The 23,809-nt window shown below is 49.2% G+C and overlaps 3 protein-coding genes across 5 annotated transcripts; 2 read left to right on the top strand and 1 right to left on the bottom strand.

Moving 5' to 3' along the window:
• The first annotated feature begins 419 nt into the window (after positions 1 to 419).
• On the top strand, positions 420 to 13,035 carry ppp3ccb (protein phosphatase 3, catalytic subunit, gamma isozyme, b). 2 transcript variants are annotated; one of them, XM_003965373.3, is made up of 14 exons: positions 422 to 969; positions 4,747 to 4,944; positions 5,565 to 5,689; positions 7,349 to 7,460; positions 7,538 to 7,683; positions 8,004 to 8,143; positions 8,864 to 8,941; positions 9,045 to 9,139; positions 9,247 to 9,372; positions 9,445 to 9,522; positions 10,101 to 10,185; positions 10,326 to 10,423; positions 10,994 to 11,020; positions 11,604 to 13,035. In XM_003965373.3, the coding sequence occupies exons 1-14, from the start codon at positions 918 to 920 to the stop codon at positions 11,786 to 11,788; spliced, it is 1,545 nt and encodes a 514-aa protein (XP_003965422.1). In that variant the 5' UTR covers positions 422 to 917; the 3' UTR covers positions 11,789 to 13,035. The 2 variants fall into 2 exon arrangements, with proteins under 2 accessions (XP_029693293.1, XP_003965422.1); XM_029837433.1 differs by lacking the exon at positions 10,994 to 11,020 and having other exon boundaries at positions 420 to 969.
• A 1,204-nt stretch (positions 13,036 to 14,239) lies between these two features.
• dmtn (dematin actin binding protein) lies at positions 14,240 to 21,376 on the bottom strand. Of its 2 annotated transcripts, none has more exons than XM_011604808.2 (15): positions 21,198 to 21,376; positions 19,022 to 19,069; positions 18,590 to 18,670; positions 18,372 to 18,515; positions 18,207 to 18,251; positions 17,093 to 17,207; positions 16,793 to 16,837; positions 16,572 to 16,700; positions 16,267 to 16,467; positions 16,121 to 16,176; positions 15,890 to 15,935; positions 15,744 to 15,751; positions 15,568 to 15,633; positions 15,379 to 15,424; positions 14,240 to 15,289 (listed from the first exon to the last, which is right to left on the bottom strand). In XM_011604808.2, exons 2-14 carry the CDS (start codon positions 19,028 to 19,030, stop codon positions 15,413 to 15,415), a joined length of 957 nt encoding a protein of 318 aa, XP_011603110.2. In that variant the 5' UTR covers positions 19,031 to 19,069; positions 21,198 to 21,376; the 3' UTR covers positions 14,240 to 15,289; positions 15,379 to 15,412. The 2 variants fall into 2 exon arrangements, with proteins under 2 accessions (XP_011603110.2, XP_011603109.2); XM_011604807.2 differs by having other exon boundaries at positions 15,379 to 15,459; positions 21,198 to 21,375.
• An 836-nt stretch (positions 21,377 to 22,212) lies between these two features.
• On the top strand, positions 22,213 to 23,758 carry pbdc1 (polysaccharide biosynthesis domain containing 1). The gene is made up of 6 exons (XM_003965456.3): positions 22,213 to 22,318; positions 22,764 to 22,829; positions 22,917 to 22,976; positions 23,064 to 23,204; positions 23,280 to 23,391; positions 23,471 to 23,758. The coding sequence occupies exons 1-6, from the start codon at positions 22,289 to 22,291 to the stop codon at positions 23,563 to 23,565; spliced, it is 504 nt and encodes a 167-aa protein (XP_003965505.2). The 5' UTR covers positions 22,213 to 22,288; the 3' UTR covers positions 23,566 to 23,758.
• Positions 23,759 to 23,809: the final 51 nt, after the last annotated feature.

The raw sequence follows: 23,809 nt of genomic DNA, 5'->3' as shown, positions 1-23,809 counted from the left end.
TGCGTTCACGTGAAAAACTGAATAGTTTAGAAAGGCTGCTTAATAAATGCTTAAAACCTGTATAATATTTAGAAATAATCTCCACAAATTTGTCTGAACAAACTAACAAATTTGTGGAAAATTGGTGAACTGTGTTGTCTTCTTATATGAATCACTGTCCTAAGAATGAGTGGCAAAAGCAATAAACACCGAGTACGCTTAAACGATTAAGGATAAATTGCCAGTAAATTGCCTTTGATTTTCTTAAGTAGATGCACTTGTAGTATTTGTATTAAGCGTAGATTGATCCTTGTTCATTTATTTGGCACTAAAGTGTCAGTAGTGTGTTTGCGGCTCATCAGACTGAAGGTATTGGCATTAATTTCGCAGTAATACTACACTACCCACAGCCCCCCGCGTTGAGCCATGTTGTAGGAAATCCGTTTGCGGCGGATTATTGTAATCCGACAGAGTGTCTGGACGACACATCGGATCACGACAGAAAAGCAGAGCCCAGCGGCCTGTACCAGATGCACCTCAGTCCGAGAATAAAGGGATAAAGTTGCGTTATGATCTGACGTACTGCCGTGTGCTCCTGAAGGCATCACCGGCGGTTCCAGACCCGTTTCCTGGACCAGACGACTCGTTTGACAGCCAGTGACAGCGGCTTGGCATCACTGCACCGCAGAGCAGCGCGCACGGAGAACGCATTCATTTAATATTGATAGATCCCCCTTTTCCCGACCCCGTCAGTTTTAAGCCCAGCCTAGCCCGGCTCGGTCGCCTGTCTGCGGAGCGAAGCGCTGCTGCCCCGAGCCGCTGACACACTAGCTAGCGCGGCTAGCTCACCCCAGCTAGCTAGCTAGCTAGTAAGGAATTTCTCAAATTTAGGTAGGAATTTCTCAAATTCTCCGACCCGCAGCCCACAGGGAGGGAGGATGTCGGCGAAAGACCAAAACAAACTCTCCACCGTTGACCGGCCTATTAAAGGTATGTGACATTAATTCTCGTTTTTCCTCACGGGTGCAGGAAGTTACCAGTGACTGCCGTTGAGGCTAGAGCACCAGACGAGACCGTAACGCATTGCTGCATTTTAAATTAATCCCGTTACAGTTAATTTGGGCAGGTTTTTGTCGAGCCCGATGGAGCCTGGTGCTTACCACCGCCTCGCCGCATTAATGGGATGAGGCAGCGACATTATGTAAATTGATCAATCTAGTCACAGCTAACGGGTTAGCGTTTCTAGCTTAGCGGCGCGGAGTGCCAGATGTCAGTTATGCGTTTGACATTCAACTGGAAATGTGCACGCACGCTCCGTGACCGTCGAGCAAGTTTGGAGCCCAAAGCATCCGACTGCAGCGTGAGAACAATAAGCACGCTGTGTTTTGCAGGAAGGAGGCAAATTTCAGTGTAGATAACTTTGCGTAAAGTAACATCGGTTCTGGGGGTAAATGCGGTGTTGCAGTGTGCGTGTGAACGTGAAGGTGTGTGTGTGTGCGCGGGCGTGTGTTGGCCTGATTGTAAGAAACCCCTCCCAGACCAATAACACTTTTATTTTTTTTACATAATGACCGAGAGGAAATCTATGACAACTGCAGTGGCTGTTTCTCTTCTAAAACCACTGTGATACTACTAGAACATCGAGTTATTTCTGCAGGAATAGGCTCATTTTGCTCCGTAAAGGAGAAGAAACACTGAAGACACCCCACAAGTGTGTCACAATAGCTTAATACGATGCCCCCATTGTTGCATTTTCACCAGTATGCAGAATTAGGTGGAAATTGTAGCAGGAAGTGTGTCCTAAAGGTGTGTTTAGAGAGCTAATATTTCACCTGTCAATATATGGTCGACACTAAAAACCAGTGTTAATCCTCCCCAGTCAGGACACACACACACACGCGCACACACACACTGTTTGTTCTGGTGTTTGCTGCATTGCCTCCCCCCTTCAGTTTGTTCACTTCTGATCATCCTGCGTGCGTTTGTAGCTAATAATGATTTGAAACGAGAGTTTCCTGTTGCCTTTGCAACATTTTTAGCCAGCGTTGGTTCTGTTCAGCCATTCAAATGTGCCAACCGACCGACGCAGGAAATGTTCCAACTGCGTGAGGTTGGCGAAGGTGTGGTCAGCGTATCGCAGCAGCTGCAGAAATCCGCCTCTTGACGTTAGCGCGGCTCCTCTGTAGCCCCCCAGATGCTTCAGGTCTGTACACGCACGCCTGGTGGAGGAGGGGGGAGGGATCCTCCCAAAGGGAAGAATGAAGTTCTGGATCGGTCGGTAAATCTGCTCTTTTTCAAGGTGGATCCTGAAGTGCGAACCCTGCCCAGCCGCCGTTGCTCTGCCAGCACGTAATCTGGCCGCTCGATAAGATTTCAAACCCTCCAAAGTCCTTTCTGGACAATCTTTGAATCCCGTCTCGGGAACATCGGAGTGTCGGGAAAGTTGAGTGAAACTCGCTCAATTGGTTTCAAGTGAAAATGAGGAAGCTAATTCTCAGATTACACACACACACACACTAATAATGCTGTTTATTTGTGGATTATGATATTCATAAAAGACCTTTATGGTCTGTAGCGTTCCAGAGAACATTCCTGTGGAAAGGGAAGGGGGGGGGGGGGGGGCTGTGCACACCCCTGCTGGCGACTGCATGTTGGGCTGTCTCGTTTACACCGTGTTGAAGCATCACCAGGGTCACGGCCGCGGCGGCGAGCGCCCACTTTGCTCAGTTTTTCTGTGGAACCTTTGGAAGACGAGAGACAATTATGTTCATCTCCTGGCAAACTGGCTGGATGGAGGCTGAGGAGCACAAAGCCGTAGGAGAGCTTCACATCATTAAACCTGCCTGCTTAAGGCTGCCGCTCACACACACACACACACACACACACACACACACACACACACACACACACTGTCTTAGCTTATATCGGAGACCACAAGCTAATTTTGCAATTTTTAGAAAAGCTGGTTGGCTGCTAATTATTTAGGCTTCACTGTTTTCGGTCGTTAGCCTCGGTGTGCTTGCGTCAGCTTCTGTTTTGCGCCTCCGTTTCCTGATTGAAAGGGAAAAGCTTCATGCAAAGCAAGAGGCAGAGCCAGCTGTTCTCGAATCCACCGTAACACCGTTCTGCTCCAGAATAATGCAGCTCAGGATCCCGGCCCGAGGCCCGTGCTCTCTGACATTTAATCAATGAACTCAGCTCTCCATCCACTACGTTCCTTTCTGTCTTTAGCTCAATTTTCTTTCTGCAGTCGGATCGAGTCGAGTTGCTTCTCGGTGCTTCGGCTTCGTCGCTAACGCCTTTTTTTTAAATGTATTTTTAACGCCAACGCTCCCACAGTTCTGATGAATTGAATCTGATTAATGAGGTGTGTGTGTGTGTGTATGTGTGCGTGCGTGCGTGTGTGTGCGCTGCATTGGCCTTTTGGCTTAGTTACTGATTGTAATTGGATCAGTCTGGCCGTTTGCATCTGCTGGCAAGTTTAACGACTCTGTCCTCGTCCATGATTAATGGAGGACCTCCGGGCCTCCTCGCGGACCTCCCCGCTCCCCCCGTCCTGTGAGCGCCGCCTCCATCATAAAGGCAACAGGTGCCGTCGCGGTCGAGGCCGAGGAGCGCGAGCCAAGTCCCGCCGTCCACGAGCCAAACCAGAACATCGAACTTTTATTGAAGACGAGCTGCGGTGGCCGGAGGAGAAACGGGTGTTTAAGAGACGCCGCTGATCAGAGCCGCGCTCGGCGGGGCCGTTACGTCCCCGCGGACCCAACCCTGTTGGCACACATAATAAACTTTATTAGTTTCTGTAAACTTTCTATTGGTTTCTTGCTCCTCGCCGCCGGCGCTCGGATGAACCAGTCTTTTATGTGGGACACAGTCGCCGTCACTTCGTCGCCATAAAGGAAAACGCTTCTCCCGTCTTTCACGTCAGGTTCAATACGGTCGGATTGTTTTTACTTATTTTTTTGCTACCGTACGCAAACGACCTGACCTTCACACCCATCACAAACCTCATGTAAATGTCACCGAGGGCGAGGACGCCGAAAAGAACCGCCCCGACGCGGCGAAACTATGGGTTAAACCATTAATGTTAAAGGGTTGAAGAGCTTTATTTCTTCACATTTTACCCTCGTTATTGGTGGTATAATCCACCGGATTTGAGAGGAGTGACTAAATAAGTGCCTCACTAATTTGGGTGTGTGATCTGTGTATCCCCACGGGACAGACAACACACACACACACACACTCTGCCGACCCAGTGATCCAGTTTAGGACCTGCAACCAAACCAGGTCGCTGACTCTTAACCAACCAGCCGACCGGCTCTGTTCTGTTCACCACCAGCTGCCGGAGCCAGTCGACCAATCGGCGACGACCACTGAGCAGTTTTTGTTCTCGGGGGAGAACACCCCCCCCCCCCCAGAGGAAGTGGTATCCAAATAACCACCGCGGATGAACCGTTCCTCCTCGCAGCTGACAGGGCGGCCGGCAGACTTGTCATCTGCGTCAAAACAGGCTTCTAGTTTACACAGCTTGAATAAACTCCGCTCAGCCGGGCTGGAAATTCTGACGCCGAGCGGAAATTGATCATTTCTTTTCAGCACAAACACACACACACACACACACACAAATCCAGACTGGGAAAATTGTGAAATATTCCAAGTTGGAATTTTCCGCAGGGAACGGGCTGATTGATAACAGGTGACGTTAAATAGTGCCAGGTTAGCCGTGCTAATGCAGGTTTGTCCCCCATCCTGTCTCTGTCTCTGCAGCGGTGCCACATCCTCCCAGTACACGCCTGTCAGTCAAAGACTTGTACGTGGACGGGAGGCCCAGCGTGGAGGTTCTCAAGGCCCACCTGGTGAAAGAGGGCCGGCTGGAGGAGGAGTCCGCGCTGAGGATCATCAACGAGGGAGCCGCCATCCTCCGCCAGGAGAAATGCATGCTGGAAGTGGAAGCTCCCATCACGGGTGAGACCCTGGGGTGGGGTCTGGGGTGGGTTCCGGGCCCAGACAGGTTCGTTTTGGTGGGACGCGCTGGGACAGAGACGTCCTGTTTGAAACTTCAGCCACTTGGACAGTCTCAGACGCAGCAGCTGGCCTCCCCGACATGTGGCTTAGCTTAGGTATCCAACCCTCCACCCTCATGCCCTTTGTCTATTTTTATCCCCTCCTGCGCTCTGCTCTCCGACTTCCATATTTTCAGGCAATCGGTGTTTCCCCCAGCGCCCGGCGTCAGCTCGATTTTGCCTTTTGACGTGTCTCGTCGGGGCTGCAGGACAATACGAAGCTGAAAATGAATTTTGATCAGACGACACTTACTCACACGGAGAAAATTCAGCACAAACCACTCATTTGATTTTGGTTTAATTATTTGTATTGTCTCCCTGATAACAACTTTAATTTAGCTGGCTGATTAGCGACCAAATAAGCAATATGATAACTGGTTATTGTTGGATGGAGCTCACGCAGCTGCAGCGCCATCATTTCCCTCTCTCTCTGTCTCTCTATGTCTCTCTCTCTTTTGCACACACACTTTGCTGTGAAAATGAGCCTCGATGTTACCTACACGCCTATATGTTTGTGTCCAGTGTGTGGCGACGTCCACGGCCAGTTCTTTGACCTGATGAAGCTTTTCGAGGTGGGCGGATCCCCCAGCACCACTCGCTATTTGTTCCTCGGCGACTACGTGGACCGAGGGTACTTTAGCATCGAGGTATGCGCTCGCCTCCAACACTTGTGTTTGTGTTTCTGCCCTTTGGAGTCGCGGCCCGTCGCTCTGATCCTGCCCCACAGGGTTTTAAATAGTTGTAGGAAATGAAAGGCGCACTGTCTCCCTCCTCCTCCTCCTCCTCCTCCTCCTCCCGACTGCGGCACGCGCCTAAACCCTCAAGTTTACTTCCAGGCACATGCCCCGTCTCGGCCTGCGTCACATTTCTAGAAAAATCAGAGGGAAAACCAGGGCGTGTTGCAAGGCCGAGGGGTGGCGTTCCAGTTTTATTGGCTGCCGTCGCGCTTCCTTGTTGGGACAATCGGATATCTTGTAACACTCTCGTCCACACAAGGACGAGAAGCGGCGTGATCCCGTTTCAAAGACTTGGTCGGAAACGGGGTCAGATATATTTTGGAGTAGCAGATGCTCCATTGAACTAGATGAAATTAGAAAACCGTTTATCTTCAGGCAGCCACACTTTCCAGACGGATTAGAAGAGCCTCGGAATACCGGAGGCGGGCGTTCTACTTGCAGAGTCAGACGGGAGGTTTTCCTCAAACGGCACAGCCAAATAAAATAATCAGGATCGCAGCCTCTGCAAAAGCACTCAGAATAACGTCGGCTCCGGTCCTCCCTGCGCCGCTTCAGGTGGTGTTTGGGCTCCGGCGGGTACTTCACAGGCGGTTACTGATACTGTAGTTACATTTACTCAGGAGACGTAAAGGTCACGGGGATCCTTTTACACCCTGTTGTCCAAACAGCCTCAACAGGAGCACTCGGCTTGTCTGTCATGCGACGGCGTGCCATTTAGGCCCACTTCTGTAACTACAGACTGTGAAAATCAAATGTCAAGAAGATCAGCTCCGCAGAGGTCCGTGTCTGGGGGAGGAGGGGGGGGGGGGCATTAATGAAGACCGCAGCGGTCCCTTTGTTCTCCCGCCGCTTCTTTTGTGATCGGGCCGGTTGAGCTTGGATAAACAGCTGTTCTCGGCACGTTCAGCGGAGAAAATGGAAGGTTTTAGGGAAGGAAAGGGTCGAGCGTGTATCTTCTCATGTAACACTGCTCAGAGGCTGGAGATGGTGAGATAAGCAGCTTTAATCCCCTGTTTTATCTCTGTTTATGCTGACTGGTTACCATGATACCTGGCCCAGCATGTTAGAGTCACAATCAAAGGAAGATATTGAATCATCATATGAATAGTTGATGACTTCTTTTGTATTATCCCCTGCAGCATCAACCGTGATGTCATTTCTTTTTTCATACAACAACCCTCTGAGAACATGAGTCACGTGTGTTAAAGAAAAAGACCCTCCGAGCAGGAAATATCGCCGATTTCCTCCACGTCTGGTGTGCGTTGATGTTAAAAGGAGGCCGGATTTGGAGCATCATAGGCGATGAGTGTCTTAAACGTGTGGGATTTTTCAGATAGTGATGTTACATTTCAATATAAACGTGGCAGAAAGGAAAGCCTGGCTTCAAATTAGGAAAAACTGCTTTTTAAGAACCAGCTGAAGCATTATAATTGAATTCACTGACATTTAAACACCGTGTGAGAGGTTTCAGCATTTGAAGTGGAAGGGGTGATGATTCATTCCTCACCTCCATGTGTGTGTGTGCGTGTGTGTGCGTGCGTGTGTGTGTGTGTGTGTGTTTCTCTGAAGTGCGTACTGTACCTGTGGGCTCTGAAGATCAACCATCCCAACACCCTGTTCCTCCTCAGAGGCAACCACGAGTGCCGGCACCTCACAGAGTACTTCACCTTTAAACAGGAGTGTAGGTCACCTCGTCCCCGTCCTTTTTTATTTGACATCAAGAACTTTTTAACTGACCTCCCACGCCTCTTCTTCCAGGTAAAATAAAGTACTCGGAGCACGTTTATGACGCCTGTATGGATGCGTTTGACTGCCTGCCTCTAGCCGCTCTCCTCAACCAGCAGTTCCTGTGTGTGCACGGAGGCCTGAGCCCCGAGGTCACCTGTCTGGATGACATACGGAAGGTAAACCGAGTGGACACGTGGCAGAATATTTATCAGGCGGTAATAATAATCTATATACTCCCTGCCGGGCCCTGCTGCACCAACCTAGCATTAGCAGGAGTTAGCAGTAAAATACAGGACTAAATATCACGTCCATCCCAGGAGAAACAGAAGGGAGGCGAAGAGTGAATTTTGAGTGGAGTTTTAGTGGCTTAGCAAGCTACAAATGTTTGGGATCGAGAAGATTCCGGGTCAAAATAGCAGGAGCCCTTCATGAGAACCAGCACCAGCGGACTGGTTAGCAGCTTGCTAAATGAAACCGGCGCCGCGTCTCTCTGCAGCTGGACCGATTTAAGGAACCGCCTGCGTTCGGGCCGATGTGCGACCTGCTGTGGTCAGACCCGGGGGAGGACTACGGCTCAGAAAAGACCCAGGAACACTTCTGCCACAACAGCGTGCGAGGCTGCTCCTACTTCTACAGGTACAGCTTTCCGCCACTGGAAATGTTTCCACATTACAAAAACAAGGGAGAGGGAGGAGAAGGAAAAAGCTCCCTCCGTTAATCTGAGCTGATTAAAGCTTATACAAACAATGGCTTATCTCTGGATAAGTGTCCGCTTAAATCCACTATCAGCCAGGACCTGAAAATAAATATTAGCATTCTCTGTTTTGAATTTACAGCGTTGACAGTTGCAGAATGCAGCTGCTTTCGAAAGCCTCTTTTCCTCCATGTCAGGTCGCTTCCAGTCCACTTCCAGTCGCACTTTTAAATGCTGCCGTTTTCAAATCCCAAGGAAAACAATGAAAAAGGGGCTGAATGAATCCCATCCAAGCGAACCGGATCCTCAGCAGTTATTGCTACAGAGAGATTAAGAGAAAAACCCGTTCACACCGCGAGCCAACGGAGGTCAGGGTCAGGAGCAATTAAAAAGCCGTTAGAAGCCTCAGCGGTGCTCTCCAAAAAGAATTTAGACTCCCACTCCTCCTGCTTTACCAGATCCTTAATTCTAACACCTTAAAGCTTCTCTTGCTACACTCTGATTCACACTGCCCTTTCAATTGTCATAGCAACCAAGGTGACTGAGCGAGGGAACAAAAAAACGGCGAGCTGTGGGAGGATACTGAAATCAATTTGGCAGAGTGGCATCATCTCATCGTGTCCAACGCAATGCCTAATATTCATTCTCCGCTCTGTTTGCAGTTACCCAGCAGTATGTGATTTTCTGATGAACAATAACTTGTTGTCTGTAATACGAGCACATGAAGCCCAGGATGCAGGGTGAGTAACACGCACGCACGCACGCACGTGTCTGAGAGCTGGCCGTCCTTTTCTGTTCTGTTTTTTCCCCCCTTCACGCTTGTGAAACTTCCCCCCCCATCAGGTATCGAATGTACAGAAAAAGTCAGACGACAGGCTTCCCTTCTTTAATCACAATTTTCTCGGCTCCCAACTACCTGGACGTGTACAATAACAAAGGTAAGTGGAGGCGGGGAAACCATGGCAACCCGACCTTGCATCAGCGGGAGCCAAGCGGGGATGATGTCGTCGTTAAAGAATGTCAGCGCCTGTTGTTCTGTCCTCAGCGGCGGTGCTGAAGTACGAGAACAACGTGATGAACATCCGGCAGTTTAACTGCTCCCCTCACCCCTACTGGCTGCCCAACTTCATGGACGTCTTCACCTGGTCTCTGCCCTTCGTCGGCGAGAAAGGTGAGACGGTTCGCGCGGACGAGCGTCGGCCGTGACGTGGGCTAAGCTTCTCTGTCCGTTGTTGTCTCGCAGTGACGGAGATGCTGGTGAACGTGTTGAACATCTGCTCCGATGACGAGCTCATGTCAGAAGGGGACGACACGTACGAGGGTAAGGGGCCGTAGCCACATGTGGCGTCTCGTCTGTCGGAAAGCCACCCGGCCAATTAGAAACGTGCAAATAAAGGAGGCTACATTACCCCTTCAGTCTGTCACATCAGACTGAAAATCAACAGTGCCCATCGCTAAATATAACCCACTTCCTGTCTTGGTTTTAGCACCCGGCCTGTTTCCTCCTTGAGAAATGCGCAGATAGCGTCTGAAAAGGTTCAGTAATTTCCTATATCAAACAGGCAGATGGGAAGGATGCTTTGTAGTTTTTTCCACATAAACCCCCCCCCATCCAGGCTTGTGAGCTGCTGCAGAGTAAGAACTGCTGCCGCGGCCTGCGGTGAGGCGTTGCTCATTAACGCTAAATGTAATTAGCGCTGCACAGGGAGGAAGCGGGACTTTGGAGGTTGTTGAAATGAGCGTTACAGCAGAACGAGGGCCGCAGCTGAGCTGCTAATGCTTCATCACTGCCCGTGTTGGCGCCATCGGATTCACCAATGTCGGATGTAAACGGGACTTTAATCACCGTCCGTCTGGCTGGTCTTCGTTCCCTCATTGTGTCTTTGTTTTGTCACTCAGGCGGCGCTCCCGCTGTCAGAAAGGAGGTGATCAGAAACAAGATCCGGGCCATCGGAAAGATGGCTCGCGTCTTCTCGGTGCTCAGGTGCGACATATTTCTCCGATGGTTTGGCTACATTACAGTTTATTCTGGCATTAAATCGTCCAGCTGCTTCTGTCGTCTAATGCTAAAGCTAAGAGTTCAAATGAGTAAATAAGACGTTAATGTGAGTGTGTGTTGGGCAGAGAGGAGAACGAGAGCGTCCTGCAGCTGAAGGGCCTGACCCCGACCGGCACTCTGCCCGTGGGAGTTCTGTCCGGAGGACGGCGCACCCTGCAGAGCGGTGAGTGCAAACGCAGCCGAGCATCCCACCGAACGCTAACGCGGACGCCAGCCGACACTAACGTCCCGTGCCTGCACTCACACCGAGAGACTAACCGCAGAAGCGCTCGTACGAGCGCACAGCCGAGCGTCAGAGCGGCGTCCTCTGGGTGACCGTCGATGCTTAGCACGCTGCCCGAAGCTTGGAACTAGAATCGGGTTGGTAACAATAAAAGAGGCGATTTCACACAATCCTGGTGTGTTTCAGCATTAAAAAAAAAAATTAGCCAAGCCATCAGTTTTTTAATCGCTCAACAGAAGAATTTCTGATGGCGTTTGAAGGTGGTTCAGAACTAATTTAAAGCATCACAGTTGGATGAATTAATAATGCCCCCATTTAAATCTTGCAACACTGTCTTTGGTCACTGCTTTTTTTTTGGGGGGGGGGGGGGGGGGGGTTGTATGTTGATTGACTCCTTGTTAACTGGACCAGGTGCTGTGATAATGTGAATGACTGAATGCATTGATATTTAACCTTGCAACTCTCTCTCCATTGGTTTTGGGCATGGCACTTCTACTCACGCTTACACAGCCACCGTAGAGGCAGAAGAGGCACGAGGTACGCATCCATCCTTCTGTCCGTCCGTTTGTCTGGGTCTGGCAGCTCCCTGTCATGAATTTTAACAATGTGACGCCGTTTGGTTTCATTACTGCGCTGCGGCTGTTAGATGAATGCTTACTGCAAGCCGAATGCAGACAAACGTAGACCGTTTCTTTGTTTGCTTGTGTCCAGACCCAGTCCTCAAGGGCCCAAAATCCAGCTGGGATTCCTGTCCTCCCAGGTAGACCACGCCCCCCCCCCTCTCCTCTGTTTAAGCAATTTCTGCCTGGTTGGACAGAACCCAGCTGGATTTCGGCCCTCGAGGACTGGGTCTGGACACTCTTGGATTAGCTCAGCCAGACCTCCCCGTCTGTTAACTGGATTATGGGCTTCACAGGTTCACTTGAATCATTTTATTTAAAGTTGGCTGTAAAATAATTGTTTATATTCCGATAATTGCTGCTTTGTCTTCCTCTGCTCAAATGCTGCCTTTAGAGCCACTTTATGAACAGTAATTGGGGCTATCGGATGGCTCGGTGATGACTGTTTCACATTTGATGCTGTGTTCTGGTGGTTCTGATTGTTCTGTTTGCTTTTGCAGCCATTCAGGGCTTCAACCCACAGCACAAGATCCAGAGCTTCGAGGAGGCTCGAGGCCTGGACCTCATCAACGAGAGGATGCCCCCTCGCCGCGACAGCAATCAGCACGAGGCCGCGCTGTCCCTCAACAACCTGCCCGCCAGCACCGGGCCTCCAGACAAGAACGGCACCAAGACCCAGGCCTAAAACCTCCCCCTTCTCTTATGCCTTCTCTCCCCACCTCCCCCTCTCCTCCACCTCTCCTTTCGTCCCCCCCTGCTTCCTTCCCTCTCCCCCACTTCTCTCCTTTAAGAGCAGGAGAAGAGGGCAGTTCAGTCCGAGCGACTCTCGCCACGCTTCATTTATTTTATCATCTTATTAAATATCATAGTTTAAGCCTGAACAGTCAGAAAATCTCAAAAACTTGGACCTGCTGCAGGCGCTCGCTGCCCAGTGCTGTCCGGGACGGCACCTTTTACTGTCAGCGTTTATAAGGTGTCGAGGGAGGAAGTGACGCTCATTCTAACGCTGTGTTTGTGCCCATAAACACACACACACACACTCTCTCACACACAGACACACACACACACACACACACACTAAAATGACAGAATCATTTTGCATAAACTCCATCCTTTCTTATGCCAATGATAGTGTGACTGAGCTCTGAGGAGCAAGTATTGACATTTATATTATAATTATGTATATTTTAATTGTTCCCTCTTTTCAATGTGATTTTTTTTTATAAGACATAGATCTAAAGGGGGGCACAGAAAGAAGAGGAACAAATGAATGAGTTATACCACTTTATTGTCACCTGAATTCGGATGATAGAAGAGCTAAAACTGAAATTACGAGCTTTTTCCCCACATCGGTCATGAAGCCGGGGTTTCTGATTCGACGACGTGTCATTGAACGCAGCGCTGACAGAACCCTGAATTCAGATTTCAAAAGCAACAGGTCTTCTTTCTGTGTCCAGGGCTGATGTTTATTGTTTAAAAAAAAAGTCCATGAAAGCATCAAGTTTAGACGATCGGGACCGACTTGTTGCTGTTTGCAGCCCGAAGACCCCCGTTAGAGTCCGATGCTGGCTTTGATGAAAGTAATTGAGGGAAAATAAAAGGCAAAATGGATGTTTAGGGTGTTTAACAGATCTGGGAGGGTGGGACGTTTGTGGCTTTCTTTATTTTGGAGGGGGCGGGTCGAGCATGCTGGGATTTTGTGGAGAACGAGGCCTCGTTTGACTTCTGTTCATGTCTCTGAACTTATCTCACAGAATGTACAGAAAAGGTTTCAAAAATGAATTGAACTTTTTTTTTTTCCTTCGAAAGGAAATTTGGGGGAGGAAAAAGACAACTTTTTTCTTTTTTTTGGGTCGGTCGATGTGTTGCGGGGCCTCTCATTTATGTAGATGTTTCACTCCATTCAAATAAAAAAAACCCAGAAAACTACCAGTCCTCGCGTCTGTTGAATGTTTCTCAAGGACGCCGTCTTTCCATCATGCAGCTGCCAATCGCAGGCCTGCGTGGGCGGCCTTTTTGTGCGGCTCCAGGAGCTGAGTGGCACTGAAGCATCTCCAGCTCCTCGTTTTTATGTGTGGGCCCATATGTTTCTTAGCAACGAAACCCCCTCCACGTTATTACCTGCAGATCGCCGCAGATGCTTTCGCTTCACAAGTTTGAGCAGGCAGGAAAAAAAGGTTGATTATGGTTAGAGAAGAGGAGCAGAATGCCACGGGGGCGTTTTAAACACAGTTGCCACATAATAGAATCTGCCAGGTTGGGGTGTGTGCACGTCGGAAAGGAGTGGAGAACATTTTTGTGGTGTCACACTGCACCTTAAAAGTGATCATTTAAAATCAGGGACGGGAAGGTGTTTAAAACTATTTAATGCAGCATTTGGAAAAAGAAACTGGAAATTTAGCTTCTTTAGGAAAACTGTCGGCATTTGTTGCGTGTAATACCTCGTTGCGCCACCAGAGGCGATAGTGAGGTTATATTGCACCATCTTCCTGGGGTCCAGACATAATGGAAGGCCCGTAAAAACCTACAGGAATTCAGATTATTGCAATTGGCCCTAAAACCCGGAACTACTACAGCACTAGCAGCATGTCAGATCCAGCATTTTTGCACAATTGCAAAAGGACAGTGACTGAAGCTTCGGTTCAAAACACTGTAACAAGCTGAGCTGGTTGGATTTTGTCCATTTTAATAATTTAGGAAGTGATGCACTTGTGACTTATTTAATGACTTCCTTTGAACGAGGAGCTTCAAACGCATCTCACTGCTAAAGTACCTCTGAGGCAGTTTCGATGTTTGTCCAGCAGGGGGCAGCAACCAACAGCACTGCTGCACGACATCGCCCGTTCTGTCCAGTTAATCACATAGAGCTGATGGATGTTCCCTCCCTCCATAAAACCTGACATTGATTTATGACCTGGTCTCACAGGAACCGCCCCAGAGTGTAGAATAATGATATTCAGGATGAGAATCAAGGATGCCTAGTGTCTTTGATTCTTTTAGAAGCTAATCAAGGAGTCAAGATGCAACAGAGCCAAGAGTTGATGGCAAGAGAATACAATTTTCTTGCTGCTTTCCATATAGATGATAACTTGTATAGAATCTGGAAAAAAAAGACATAATAAAGCCACTCGGAAGCTTTTGTTTCTATGATTTATTTGACTGCTTTACATTACACAACCCAAAATGATGACAGATGGATGGCGTTGCCCAGCAAAGCGTGAAGACAGACACCTTAAATGTGGCAGATGCTTCCGTGTGGATGACTACAAACTGCTGCTTTAGCGTCGAGATGTGCCTTCGAAAAAGGCCAAACCCCAGGGCCAAGGTGAAGGTGAGCTGTACAATCATCAAATAAATAAATTCCACATAATAAATAGTTACTACAATCAGATGAAGTTACTCCTCGTGTTAAACAGCTGTCATATGAAGTGAAGCCTAAAAAATAAAAAAAAAACAGGTGAGAGGACTGAATCTGCTTTTGTTGGTTCAACGTTGGCCAAAACCACAAGCTTGATATGACAGAGGTGAGTGCACGTCCTGTATTAGCATAAAACTAGAAATACTCAGCAATAAAAGCAACACTGATTAAAGATTGGTTACATCGCAGAGCTGCTAACATCCGACGTGGCAATGTGGTCACTGGTTACCACGGCGATACAACCGCAGTTGTAAGTGAGCCTGCTTCATGTCACCAGGAGAGCTCCACGGCCGCCAACGTGCTACCGAGAGGACCCGATCCTGACCCGCGGAGCTCGGCGAAACCAAAAAAAAAGAAAGAAAAGGGGCGACAGGTGACGCAGGACGTGGGTGATTAGCGAGCAGTGGCGACTAAAAGGGCAGCACAGGTAATATGAGTGTTAGTGCATCAGTTAGGGTTAGTCAAAGTAAAGGGCTGAACAGGGCCGGCTCTGATCCACAGAGCCCACACGGGCGCACGCATCCAGGGACGTGATTGGTTAGATAAGTCATGGCTCGGTGCGTTCCATCATGTCTGATGTCACTTCCTGTTTTTCGCCTTCGTCAAGTATCTCAAAGGGGCTGGGGGGGGGGGGGGGTCAAAGGCCACTGCCTGTTAGAAAAGCGAGGCCCTCTTCTTTAGGTCGTTTCTTTTCCACAAAGACAGACGGTCGAACTCGGCCATCGGCATCCCGAACACCCGCTCGAAATCCTCTGGGGACAGATGTCTCTGAGGACACGGGGACAACCAGCTTTTATCACATTTGAAAACAGGAAGGCTTGGAGGTATTTCGCTGTTCCACCGCTGGTTGCTCCTACCTCGAGGCGAGTGCGGTCCACTCCTGGTGGCAGCTTACAGCGCCCTCTGTGGGTCACAATCAGAGCTTCATAGGGATAAATCTGCAGAGACAGAACACTTGAACGTGCCTTCGTCTTCGTCACCCATCGCACGCTCCTCCGAACGTTTGCTAAATGTTACAGAACACGGATAAACGATAAATAACCCACCTTCTGTTCCAGAATGCTCGGTAAAGAGTTTCCTCTGTCCATCCTCTCCCTCTGAGCTTCACCGTTCTAAACACACACACACACACACACACACACACACAGACGTGCTGTCAAGGCCTGCCGTCAGTGCACCGCCGATGCCGTGCACGTGCCTCATGGGCGTGCATGATGCTTACCTGAGCGGCTGCAGAGACAGGAAGTCACGAGGAGCAGAGAGCGAGGTCCAGAACATGAACAATAAAGGGAGAAAAACATCAAATTAAAGCCACGCCCCTTATTTGTGATCCTCTCTTCTTCTATGGTTTCAGCGGAAAGGTCCTACCTGGCCGTCCCTTATCTCCTTCTGTGGAAAACTCTGCTGACTGCATCTGCAGATAAATAGATGGATGGATAGATAGATAGATAGATAGATAGATAGATAGATAGATAGATAGATAGATAGATAGATAGATAGATAGATAGATAGATAGATAGATAGATAGATAGATAGATAGATAGATAGGGAGGTTGGTTGGTTGGTTGATTGATTGATTGATTGATTGATCGATCCTACCCTGGTCAAGCCTGGGCCCGAGTGTGAAGGAGACTTGGAAGCACCGGTGGACAAGCCTGCGTGGAATCAAAAGACAATAACTGAGGACCAACGTGTCCCGACGGCGAGGATGGGTGAAGGCGGCGCCGGTCCCTACTGTTCCCTACTGGTGTGCATGTGCGTCCTGTCGGGCAGCGACTGCGTCTTCCTCCGGAAGCTGACGGCCTTCTCCTTCTCCTCCTTCAGGATGAGGCGGCCCAGGTTGGACTTGATCTTCTCCAGCTCCTGTTCCGGCAGCGTCTTGGGCTCGTCCGCCTGGTCCTCCGTCTCGTCCTCCTCCTGCAGCCTCCTCTTGTTCCACTCGATCTCTGTACGGGAAGATGACATCACAGGCCGATGACCTCAGCGTTCTAAATGATCGGGACCACATTCCTGGTGCTTCCATGGCAACCAGTTGTGGTGCATTCGTTACCCATGGCGGCCAGCGAGGGGGGGCAGGGCCAGTACTCTGTCTCTATCTTGGACGGCTGGTTGGGGTCTGGGGGCTGAGCTGCCGGAAACTTGGCCGACTGAATGACGGCTTCGACGTGTTTGTTCACATCTGCGGAGCCGGAGAGGGCGGAGTGGCGTGAGCCGGACGGGACGCAGACGGAGGAGAGGCGACGGCGGCGGCGGCGGCGGAATGAAGCTCACCTTGTTTGTAGATGGGAGGCTTCCTGTAGATGTTGCTCCCATTATCTGCAAACACGACAGTTATGAAAATAAAACGGCAAAAACGAAACCTCAAGCGGCTCAAATTTAATATTGGATGAGCAACGCCAAAGCGAGGACTGGAATATATATTTAAGTGAGGACCTTTTTTGGTTCTCACATCTTTAGAGGTCTGTTTGAGGGTGAAGACTTGGTTTTAGGTTTAAGGATAAAGTTAGGGTTGGTGCACTTTGCATGTCTGTGTGTGTGTGTGTGTGTGTGTGTGAGTGTGTGTGTGTGTACCTGAGCCTGGTCTGTGGAAGTGTTGATGGCTGGAGCTGTTCTTGCGTGAAGTCTGCAGTTGCAGTGAGGAACCTCCAGGGGACCCGCTCTCACTTTTGGCTCTGAGAGTCTTCACCTTCACACACACACACACACACATGCACATTCAAAACGCTTCACCGCTGTCCTTGGAAGAAGCGGTTTTCTGCCTGGTAGGACAGAAAACCCGGCTGGATTCACGCCCTCCAGGACCGGGTCTGGACACTCCAGCCTTCAGGTCCAAACAGCGCCGAGGCCCATCAGACTTAAGCGTCCAGATTTAACTATGAATGAGTTGTTGTGTCGTCTGCGGGCGCAACAACACTACGTTTCCCATGACTACCAGCGTAAGCACATGCCAGACTGGTGGCTGAGGTCGCCCTGACAGAGACTCTCTTTGTTACAGCAGCAACGCCGGAGCCATTAAATGTCAGATTTACACACAGAGATACAGAACTGAGTCATGGAAGGCTGCAATGGGGGGGTCACTGAGGGTTCATGTACTGTACTACACCCACTGGGCCCACTGGACTCTGCTTTACTGGTGCACCAGTGGAGAAAAACCACAGGTCAGGTTGCTGGACAGGAACATTAAAAATACATGATGAGGATGAGGACCATGCATGACACTGCTAATACTCGGAATCAGCCTCCACTGGTGCAACAGCAGCAGCCAATCAGGGCCAGCGCCTTAGCTGGTGACATCACACCCAGTATGGCGATGCTTAACATGTCTGCCATATGTGCAGTTATTACTACAGTTATTACAGTAGCGGACTCAGTAGTAACTAAAAAAACAGATCATTTGACTAACAAGGCCGGTCTGTTTGAAAGCCGCCGCTGCTAATTTGGAAATGTGGGCCTACGTTAAGGCAGAAAGGCGGGACACGTTTGTCTCATTTGTATTTACCGTATGAATCACCCGGCTCACCGCCGCCACTTAACCCGCTTAGAACTGCAGCGGCTGACGCGGGATTAGCGGTTGTGACTCATTCGCTAATATCTAACGGATGTCACAGCACGCTGCCGTCGCCCGAGTTTGCATGCTAATGAGCTCGCAGACGGAAGTCACACTCGCAAAAACACCGAATCTTACCTCAGGAGACCTGGGAGGAGACGTGGGGGGCGGGGACAGAGATCTCTGCAGGGAGGCAAAAAAGAGAGACTGAATGTGTGATGAGAGGGTGTCGTAGCGTCTCTGAGGCTGATTAGCAATTAGCGCGCGAGCACAGAGGTGGTGATGGCGATGAATGTAAGACACCTCTCGGCGCGGCGGGTCCAGTGGCGAGAAGCTGAGGTGCGGCTGGTAGGTCATGAGGTCGGGTCGCTCCACCTGCAGGATGGCTTTGTCTCTGGGCAGGGCTGCCAGGTCTCGATAACCCACCACCTGGTCGTTCACCCGGGCCTGAACGCACACGCGTGAAGGTCAGAGGGTCAGCGTTCGTGTGGACGCACGCTAACAAGATGGAGGTGTCTCACCGTGATGGTCGTGGCAGGAGACCCCGGGGTGCTCAGGCCTCTGGAAGATGGCAGGTTGACCGGGGTTACCTGTCCCTCCACCTGTGACACCAGCAGGTAAATGCCCATTACCAATTAGCATATTAGCACAGTTTCCTGTATCCTGTTTAATCCTGTATTTATTTATTTTTTAGACGGTTTCCTGGCCAATCACAGCGGGGAAGGAAGTGCGAGGAAAAGACTTCCTGCGGCAAGAATGCAAACAAACCCGCGCGTCTTTGTGTGTGTGTGTGTGTGTGTGTGTGTTGCTGGTGGTCAGGCTCAGGTTCAGCGCAGTGGTGTTTACTGGCAGCCATGTTTGTCCCCAACGTTCGGCGCCGCCGCTCTTGTTGCGATGAGAATATCGGCGATGATCCCGGTGCCAATAACCGACACTGAGAGGCGGTTGGTTACCTTTTGCATGGTCGGACGGTCGGCCTCCTCCCGGTCGGGCTGAAACGGCTGCAGAGATACAGGGAGACGGTCAGAAGCAGCAGATTTTCCGGCCTGAATCTCAGGATTTATGTCGGAGAATGACTCATCTCAACTCTGAGTTCGTTTCACTTCTGGTGCAGCAGAGGGTGGAGAAAATACGATTTCAGCATCTGATTAAGTGATTTCGCCGTTTCGGCGGGACTATTTTCAGCGGTGGAATAATCCACTCTGGGAACAATAGGGAGCATTTGGGGAGATGTTCGGAGCCATTTTTTAATATGGTAAGACCTCTAATTTGGAAGCAGTGCAGCATAAACATGGCTGCTGCTCAGACAGACACCACCTCCCAGAGGACGGTCCCCCAGCCTGGTGTGGGGACAAGCAGACTGTGTGTAAAACAACTCCACGGATCAGAGTCAGGCTGGGCCGTCATCAGAGACGCCTCCTGGGGACGGTGTGGGGTCGGTCAGCTGAGGGAAGGGCACCTTGGAGCGGGACAACGCTGTTTTTCGAGGGATATCCTGACTTCCTGTGACCCCCCCCTCACTTCAACTTGCGTCTTCTCTTTCATCCAACCCGCCCTTCATCTTCCTCTTCCTCCCTCCCTTGTCATCCCCCTCCCTGCTCCTCTCACGCCTGTTTATCAGCTCGCCCAGCCGGGCCAACGCCCAGCCGGTCCCCAACAGCTACTGCCCTGGTTACGCGGCTCTCTCTCAGGAGAGGCAGCAGAACGGCGGGCTGGGGGAACGCCGCCGTCCTCCCGCTGGAGCGCCAGATGCTGCTCGTCCCCAGCTGAACTGCACCAGCTCCAGAAGCACCTGTCACTGTCACCTGGACCAGCTGTGTCCATCGGGGTGACCAGCGGACGTCCTGAGTCATGTTAAAGTTGAACACCAACGGCCAACAGCTTGTTAGCTTAGCATAGCACAACGGTAGCTAGTCGAGCAACATGTGATGTGTGTGTGGGTGGAATGGCAGAACTAGATTCAACACTCAAAAAAGTTGGAGGTGATGAGAAGTTTGCTAACAAACAAACCTGTGTTTTAATGAGCAGGGTGGCAGCATCAGGAATAACTGCCTTAGACATTTGTTGAGTGTTGGTTCACTCCTAATCAGAGGTGGTTATTAACAGCGTGGGCATGAATGGACGCATGACGTTTGCCTGTGTGGTGTCAAACTGTGTCTGTGTCTCCGAAGACGGCCCGTCTGGGATCAATCCACCTGACCGGCAGCAGCCTGAGTGCTTTCTGTGTCTGATAGTCTTATCAGGAGAGCTTTTAACCACCATGGAGCCATCAATGGAGCTGAGCCCATTAGCCCCCCCCCCCCCCCCCCCCCCCCCCACACACACACACTCACACTCACACATCTACAAAATTGAAACCTTCTACAGCATGAATGCATTAAATCACATCAAAGATAATACAATATTATAATGGATTCATTCCATTATAATATAAAACCATGTGTTTGTGTAATTTAGTTAAAAAAACCTATTTTATGCTAAAATTATGTTGTGTTTATATATTTTGGAACACAACTTTCTTTTTTCCCTCACAGTTCTGTTGATATTTTATCATCATCTTGATCATAAAGGCAGGAAAATGCTTGTGAAATAAGTCAGCTTTCCTCTTGATGGACTGTAGATTAACAGAATGTGTCAAAACAGCGCGTCAATGTGGGGGGAAATGAGACATTTTCCCTTTCTATTGGAAGATCTCAAGCAAAACAATTGGTCTAAAGGAAGCACATCCAGTACTGGTAGTGTGGATCCTCCTGTGTGTTTTATTTTAGGAATAAAATCGTGCTTTCGGGGCCTAAAACGAGGCAGTCCGAGGATCTGTCCCGGAGAAAATACGCAAAATCAATTGAAAATGACGCAATGTGGAAAAACCTCACGTTTTGATCAACACATCGAGCAGCTCGGATCACATTATTCGACGTTTCCAGCCCATGAGGCGATGGTGCTGCTGGTTATTTGGCCTCTGGCAGGTTAATAACGCGGATGAAGAAAACGGGAGGAGGAGGCAAGTGCGTCTGCAGCCGCACGATAATAAATAACAAGGCGTGAACATCGCGGATCAGACGCGGCGGAAACGTGCAACATTTGGCAAAAAATAGACTTTAAACTGTGCGGAAATAATCCGTTTCTTACCTCCAAACAGCGCAGAAATCAATCAAAGTGTGCAGGTTGTGATGAGAGAAGGAGACCGACGGTGACGCTTGGAGCCCGTCAGAGCTGAGGAGGAGGATGAGGGGGAGGAGGAGGAGGAGGAGGAAGGTTGTGTGATGTCGACTATGCAGGCCCGGGCAACGGGCTGCTGCTGGGACCCCCCCTGGAGATGCTGCTGGAGGAGGAGTTGATCTGCTGCAGGCTGGATTATGTACTGAATGTTGGGAAACGATGGTTTTTTGGTTTTTTTTACAGACAGATATCGAGTTTTTGTGGCCATTATATATATATATATTTTATTATTCTTATACGATTATTCTGCGACACGTTTGCAACCCATGGGGTGTTGATCAAATCTCGCTCACATTTTCTAATAAAATAATCACAGTCCGACTTTTTGCGTTTTTCTCACAGGCTCTTGTATTTATTGGCCTTAATTGTGTTGAAATTAAACCAAATTGGCAAATACACATCTTTGTAATCATTTTCCACAACTATGCTGGAACCAATGCATTGGGAAGCACTTAGATTGTTTACCCTGTTGGTTTTACCACTTTAAAAGGACAGGTTTGTTTAATATGACATTTAAAGTTAAGTATCGCGTGATCTGAGACGTGAGTGGCTCTTTAAAACGTTGACGTCACATCCGTGTCAAAGTTCGTCAGTTGATTGTAAAATAATCAGACATCTCACTCAGGGCGTTATACATTTATCGATGTTTTCACATATTCCTTGTTTCTGACCTCAGTTTTAATGTCGTACTTTATTTCTCGTAAAATGTTCAGCTCCTGTTCAAATATTGTTGTATTATATTATTACTATATATGTCGCAATATACAATATTGTTATATTATTGTTACTGTATTATAATAACCGCGTAAAAATTGTTATGCCTACGGAAGTAGGTAGTTTAAACATACATTTTCACAAATGACGAGTGTGATAATTTTTTAATCGAACTTATGTGGCCAAACTTTGTGGATGATTCCGAGGATGAAACATATCCCGACGGGTGGACGAACGTTGACCCAAGAGCAGGTTCCTCGTTAATATTGACGATCTTTGTGTGAAAAATGGAGTCGGACGGTGGACTCGCCTCTCTGGTAACTGTCAAATTGTGTACAATTTGTCCACTTGAATTATTTTCCATCTTCAATTCATGAGTGACCGCACTAAATGATTACATACGAATAAATATGAGACTCAACCGAACTGTATAAAGCATGCGTGCGCCGAAAGTTAGCTTACTTTGCCCACGCCAGGCGACCGAGAGGAAAACACGTGTAGAATAGCCGAACACATTAGCCTGATGCGTCAAGTGATTTCATTTATACTGTACACGTACTCGTGTTAAAACACCCCGCATTTGGAATACTAGAACCCATTTTGTGTGGAAGTCGGCTTTCCTTCCTGTGGCTGGTGTTGCTAATGCTAAGCCCAGCCTCGCCACAGAGCGCTAGATGCTAACATCCTTGGGCTGATGTTGACAGGTGCTAAAGTGATGCTCGGACTGTTCCTGTTGTCACATTGGCTTTTTGCTGTTCACAGGGGGTGGAGGGGGCGTCCGCAGCTGCACATGCTCTGTCTCTTCCTGCAGAAGCTTATGGAAACGATGTAAGTAGACCCAATTGCATGATTCTTGGCTTTACCCTGCAGTTCAGTCAAATGCAACATTCTTACAGGCTGTTTCTTCTCTTTTAGCCCCGATTGGAGGTGATGTGGGCAATAAAAGCCAGCAACCATGCAGAGGTCTACTTCAATGTAAGAGTTGACCGTTACTATTGGCGCTTCACATCACAACCGAGTGGGATTTTTTGTTGAATATGACGTGAAAAACTGCGTCTTCAGCTCATCTCGTCGGTCGACCCCAAGTTCCTCAAGCTAACCAAAATGGACGACCAGATCTACGAGGCGTTCAGGGAAAGGTTTGAAGATTACGACATAAAGCTGCTGAAAGAAGAGGATTTGAAATCTGACAAAGCCAAAGAGGTCAGTGTCACCATGACCGTACCGCCGTGACTGCCGTGGGTGTGTGGCGAGCCTCTCTGTTGTGTGGCGTCCTAGACGTGGCGTACCTTCTGCAACCAGTTCCAAGGCGTGGTGGAAGACTTCAACTACGGCACTCTGCTCCGCCTGGACTGTGAGAAGGATTACTCGGAGGAGAACTCAATATTCGGTACGTTTGCATCCCCTCGGGTGATTTTAAAGAGTCAAACTACAAAACTCATCTCTGTGATGCGTTTTCCCGTTTTCAGCCACCAGGATTCAGTTCTTGGCCATCGAGATCGCCAGAAACCGAGAGGGCTACAACAGCGGCGTGTTCCGATCCAAGCAAGGAGCCCCCTCCTGAGGGGGTTTGATGGACACCACCCCCTCCCAACACCTTTTGTATCTACTGTAAAGTTTTATTGTGCCCATGATGACAGTTGTTTATCGAGTAACAACGTGAACGTTGCATGAATTTGCCTGTAATGGAGGAAACGACCGATTAAATCAGGATGTTTTACCGAGGTGTTGAATCACCAAGACTCCATCGAGGAAAATCTGTTTGTCTGGACTCTTTAGTGACATTTACAATTTTTTTTGCTGTCTGG

Source organism: Takifugu rubripes, chromosome 6 (assembly GCF_901000725.2).
Source record: "Takifugu rubripes chromosome 6, fTakRub1.2, whole genome shotgun sequence".
NCBI lineage: Eukaryota > Metazoa > Chordata > Actinopteri > Tetraodontiformes > Tetraodontidae > Takifugu > Takifugu rubripes.
This window is presented reverse-complemented; position numbering and strand designations above follow the sequence as displayed.

Coding starts and splice junctions, on each gene's coding strand:
- ppp3ccb (XM_003965373.3), top strand. CDS start 918: ATGTCGGCGAAAGACCAAAACAAACTCTCCACCGTTGACCGGCCTATT. Junction 970..4,746: donor CGTTGACCGGCCTATTAAAG/GTATGTGACATT, acceptor CTGTCTCTGCAG/CGGTGCCACATCCTCCCAGT. Junction 10,424..10,993: donor ACGGCGCACCCTGCAGAGCG/GTGAGTGCAAAC, acceptor ACGCTTACACAG/CCACCGTAGAGGCAGAAGAG.
- dmtn (XM_011604807.2), bottom strand. Junction 16,177..16,266: donor CAGGACGCACATGCACACCA/GTAGGGAACAGT, acceptor GATTCCACGCAG/GCTTGTCCACCGGTGCTTCC. Junction 15,290..15,378: donor TGGACCGCACTCGCCTCGAG/GTAGGAGCAACC, acceptor CCGTGTCCTCAG/AGACATCTGTCCCCAGAGGA.
- pbdc1 (XM_003965456.3), top strand. CDS start 22,289: ATGGAGTCGGACGGTGGACTCGCCTCTCTG. Junction 22,319..22,763: donor ACGGTGGACTCGCCTCTCTG/GTAACTGTCAAA, acceptor TGCTGTTCACAG/GGGGTGGAGGGGGCGTCCGC. Junction 23,205..23,279: donor AATCTGACAAAGCCAAAGAG/GTCAGTGTCACC, acceptor GTGGCGTCCTAG/ACGTGGCGTACCTTCTGCAA.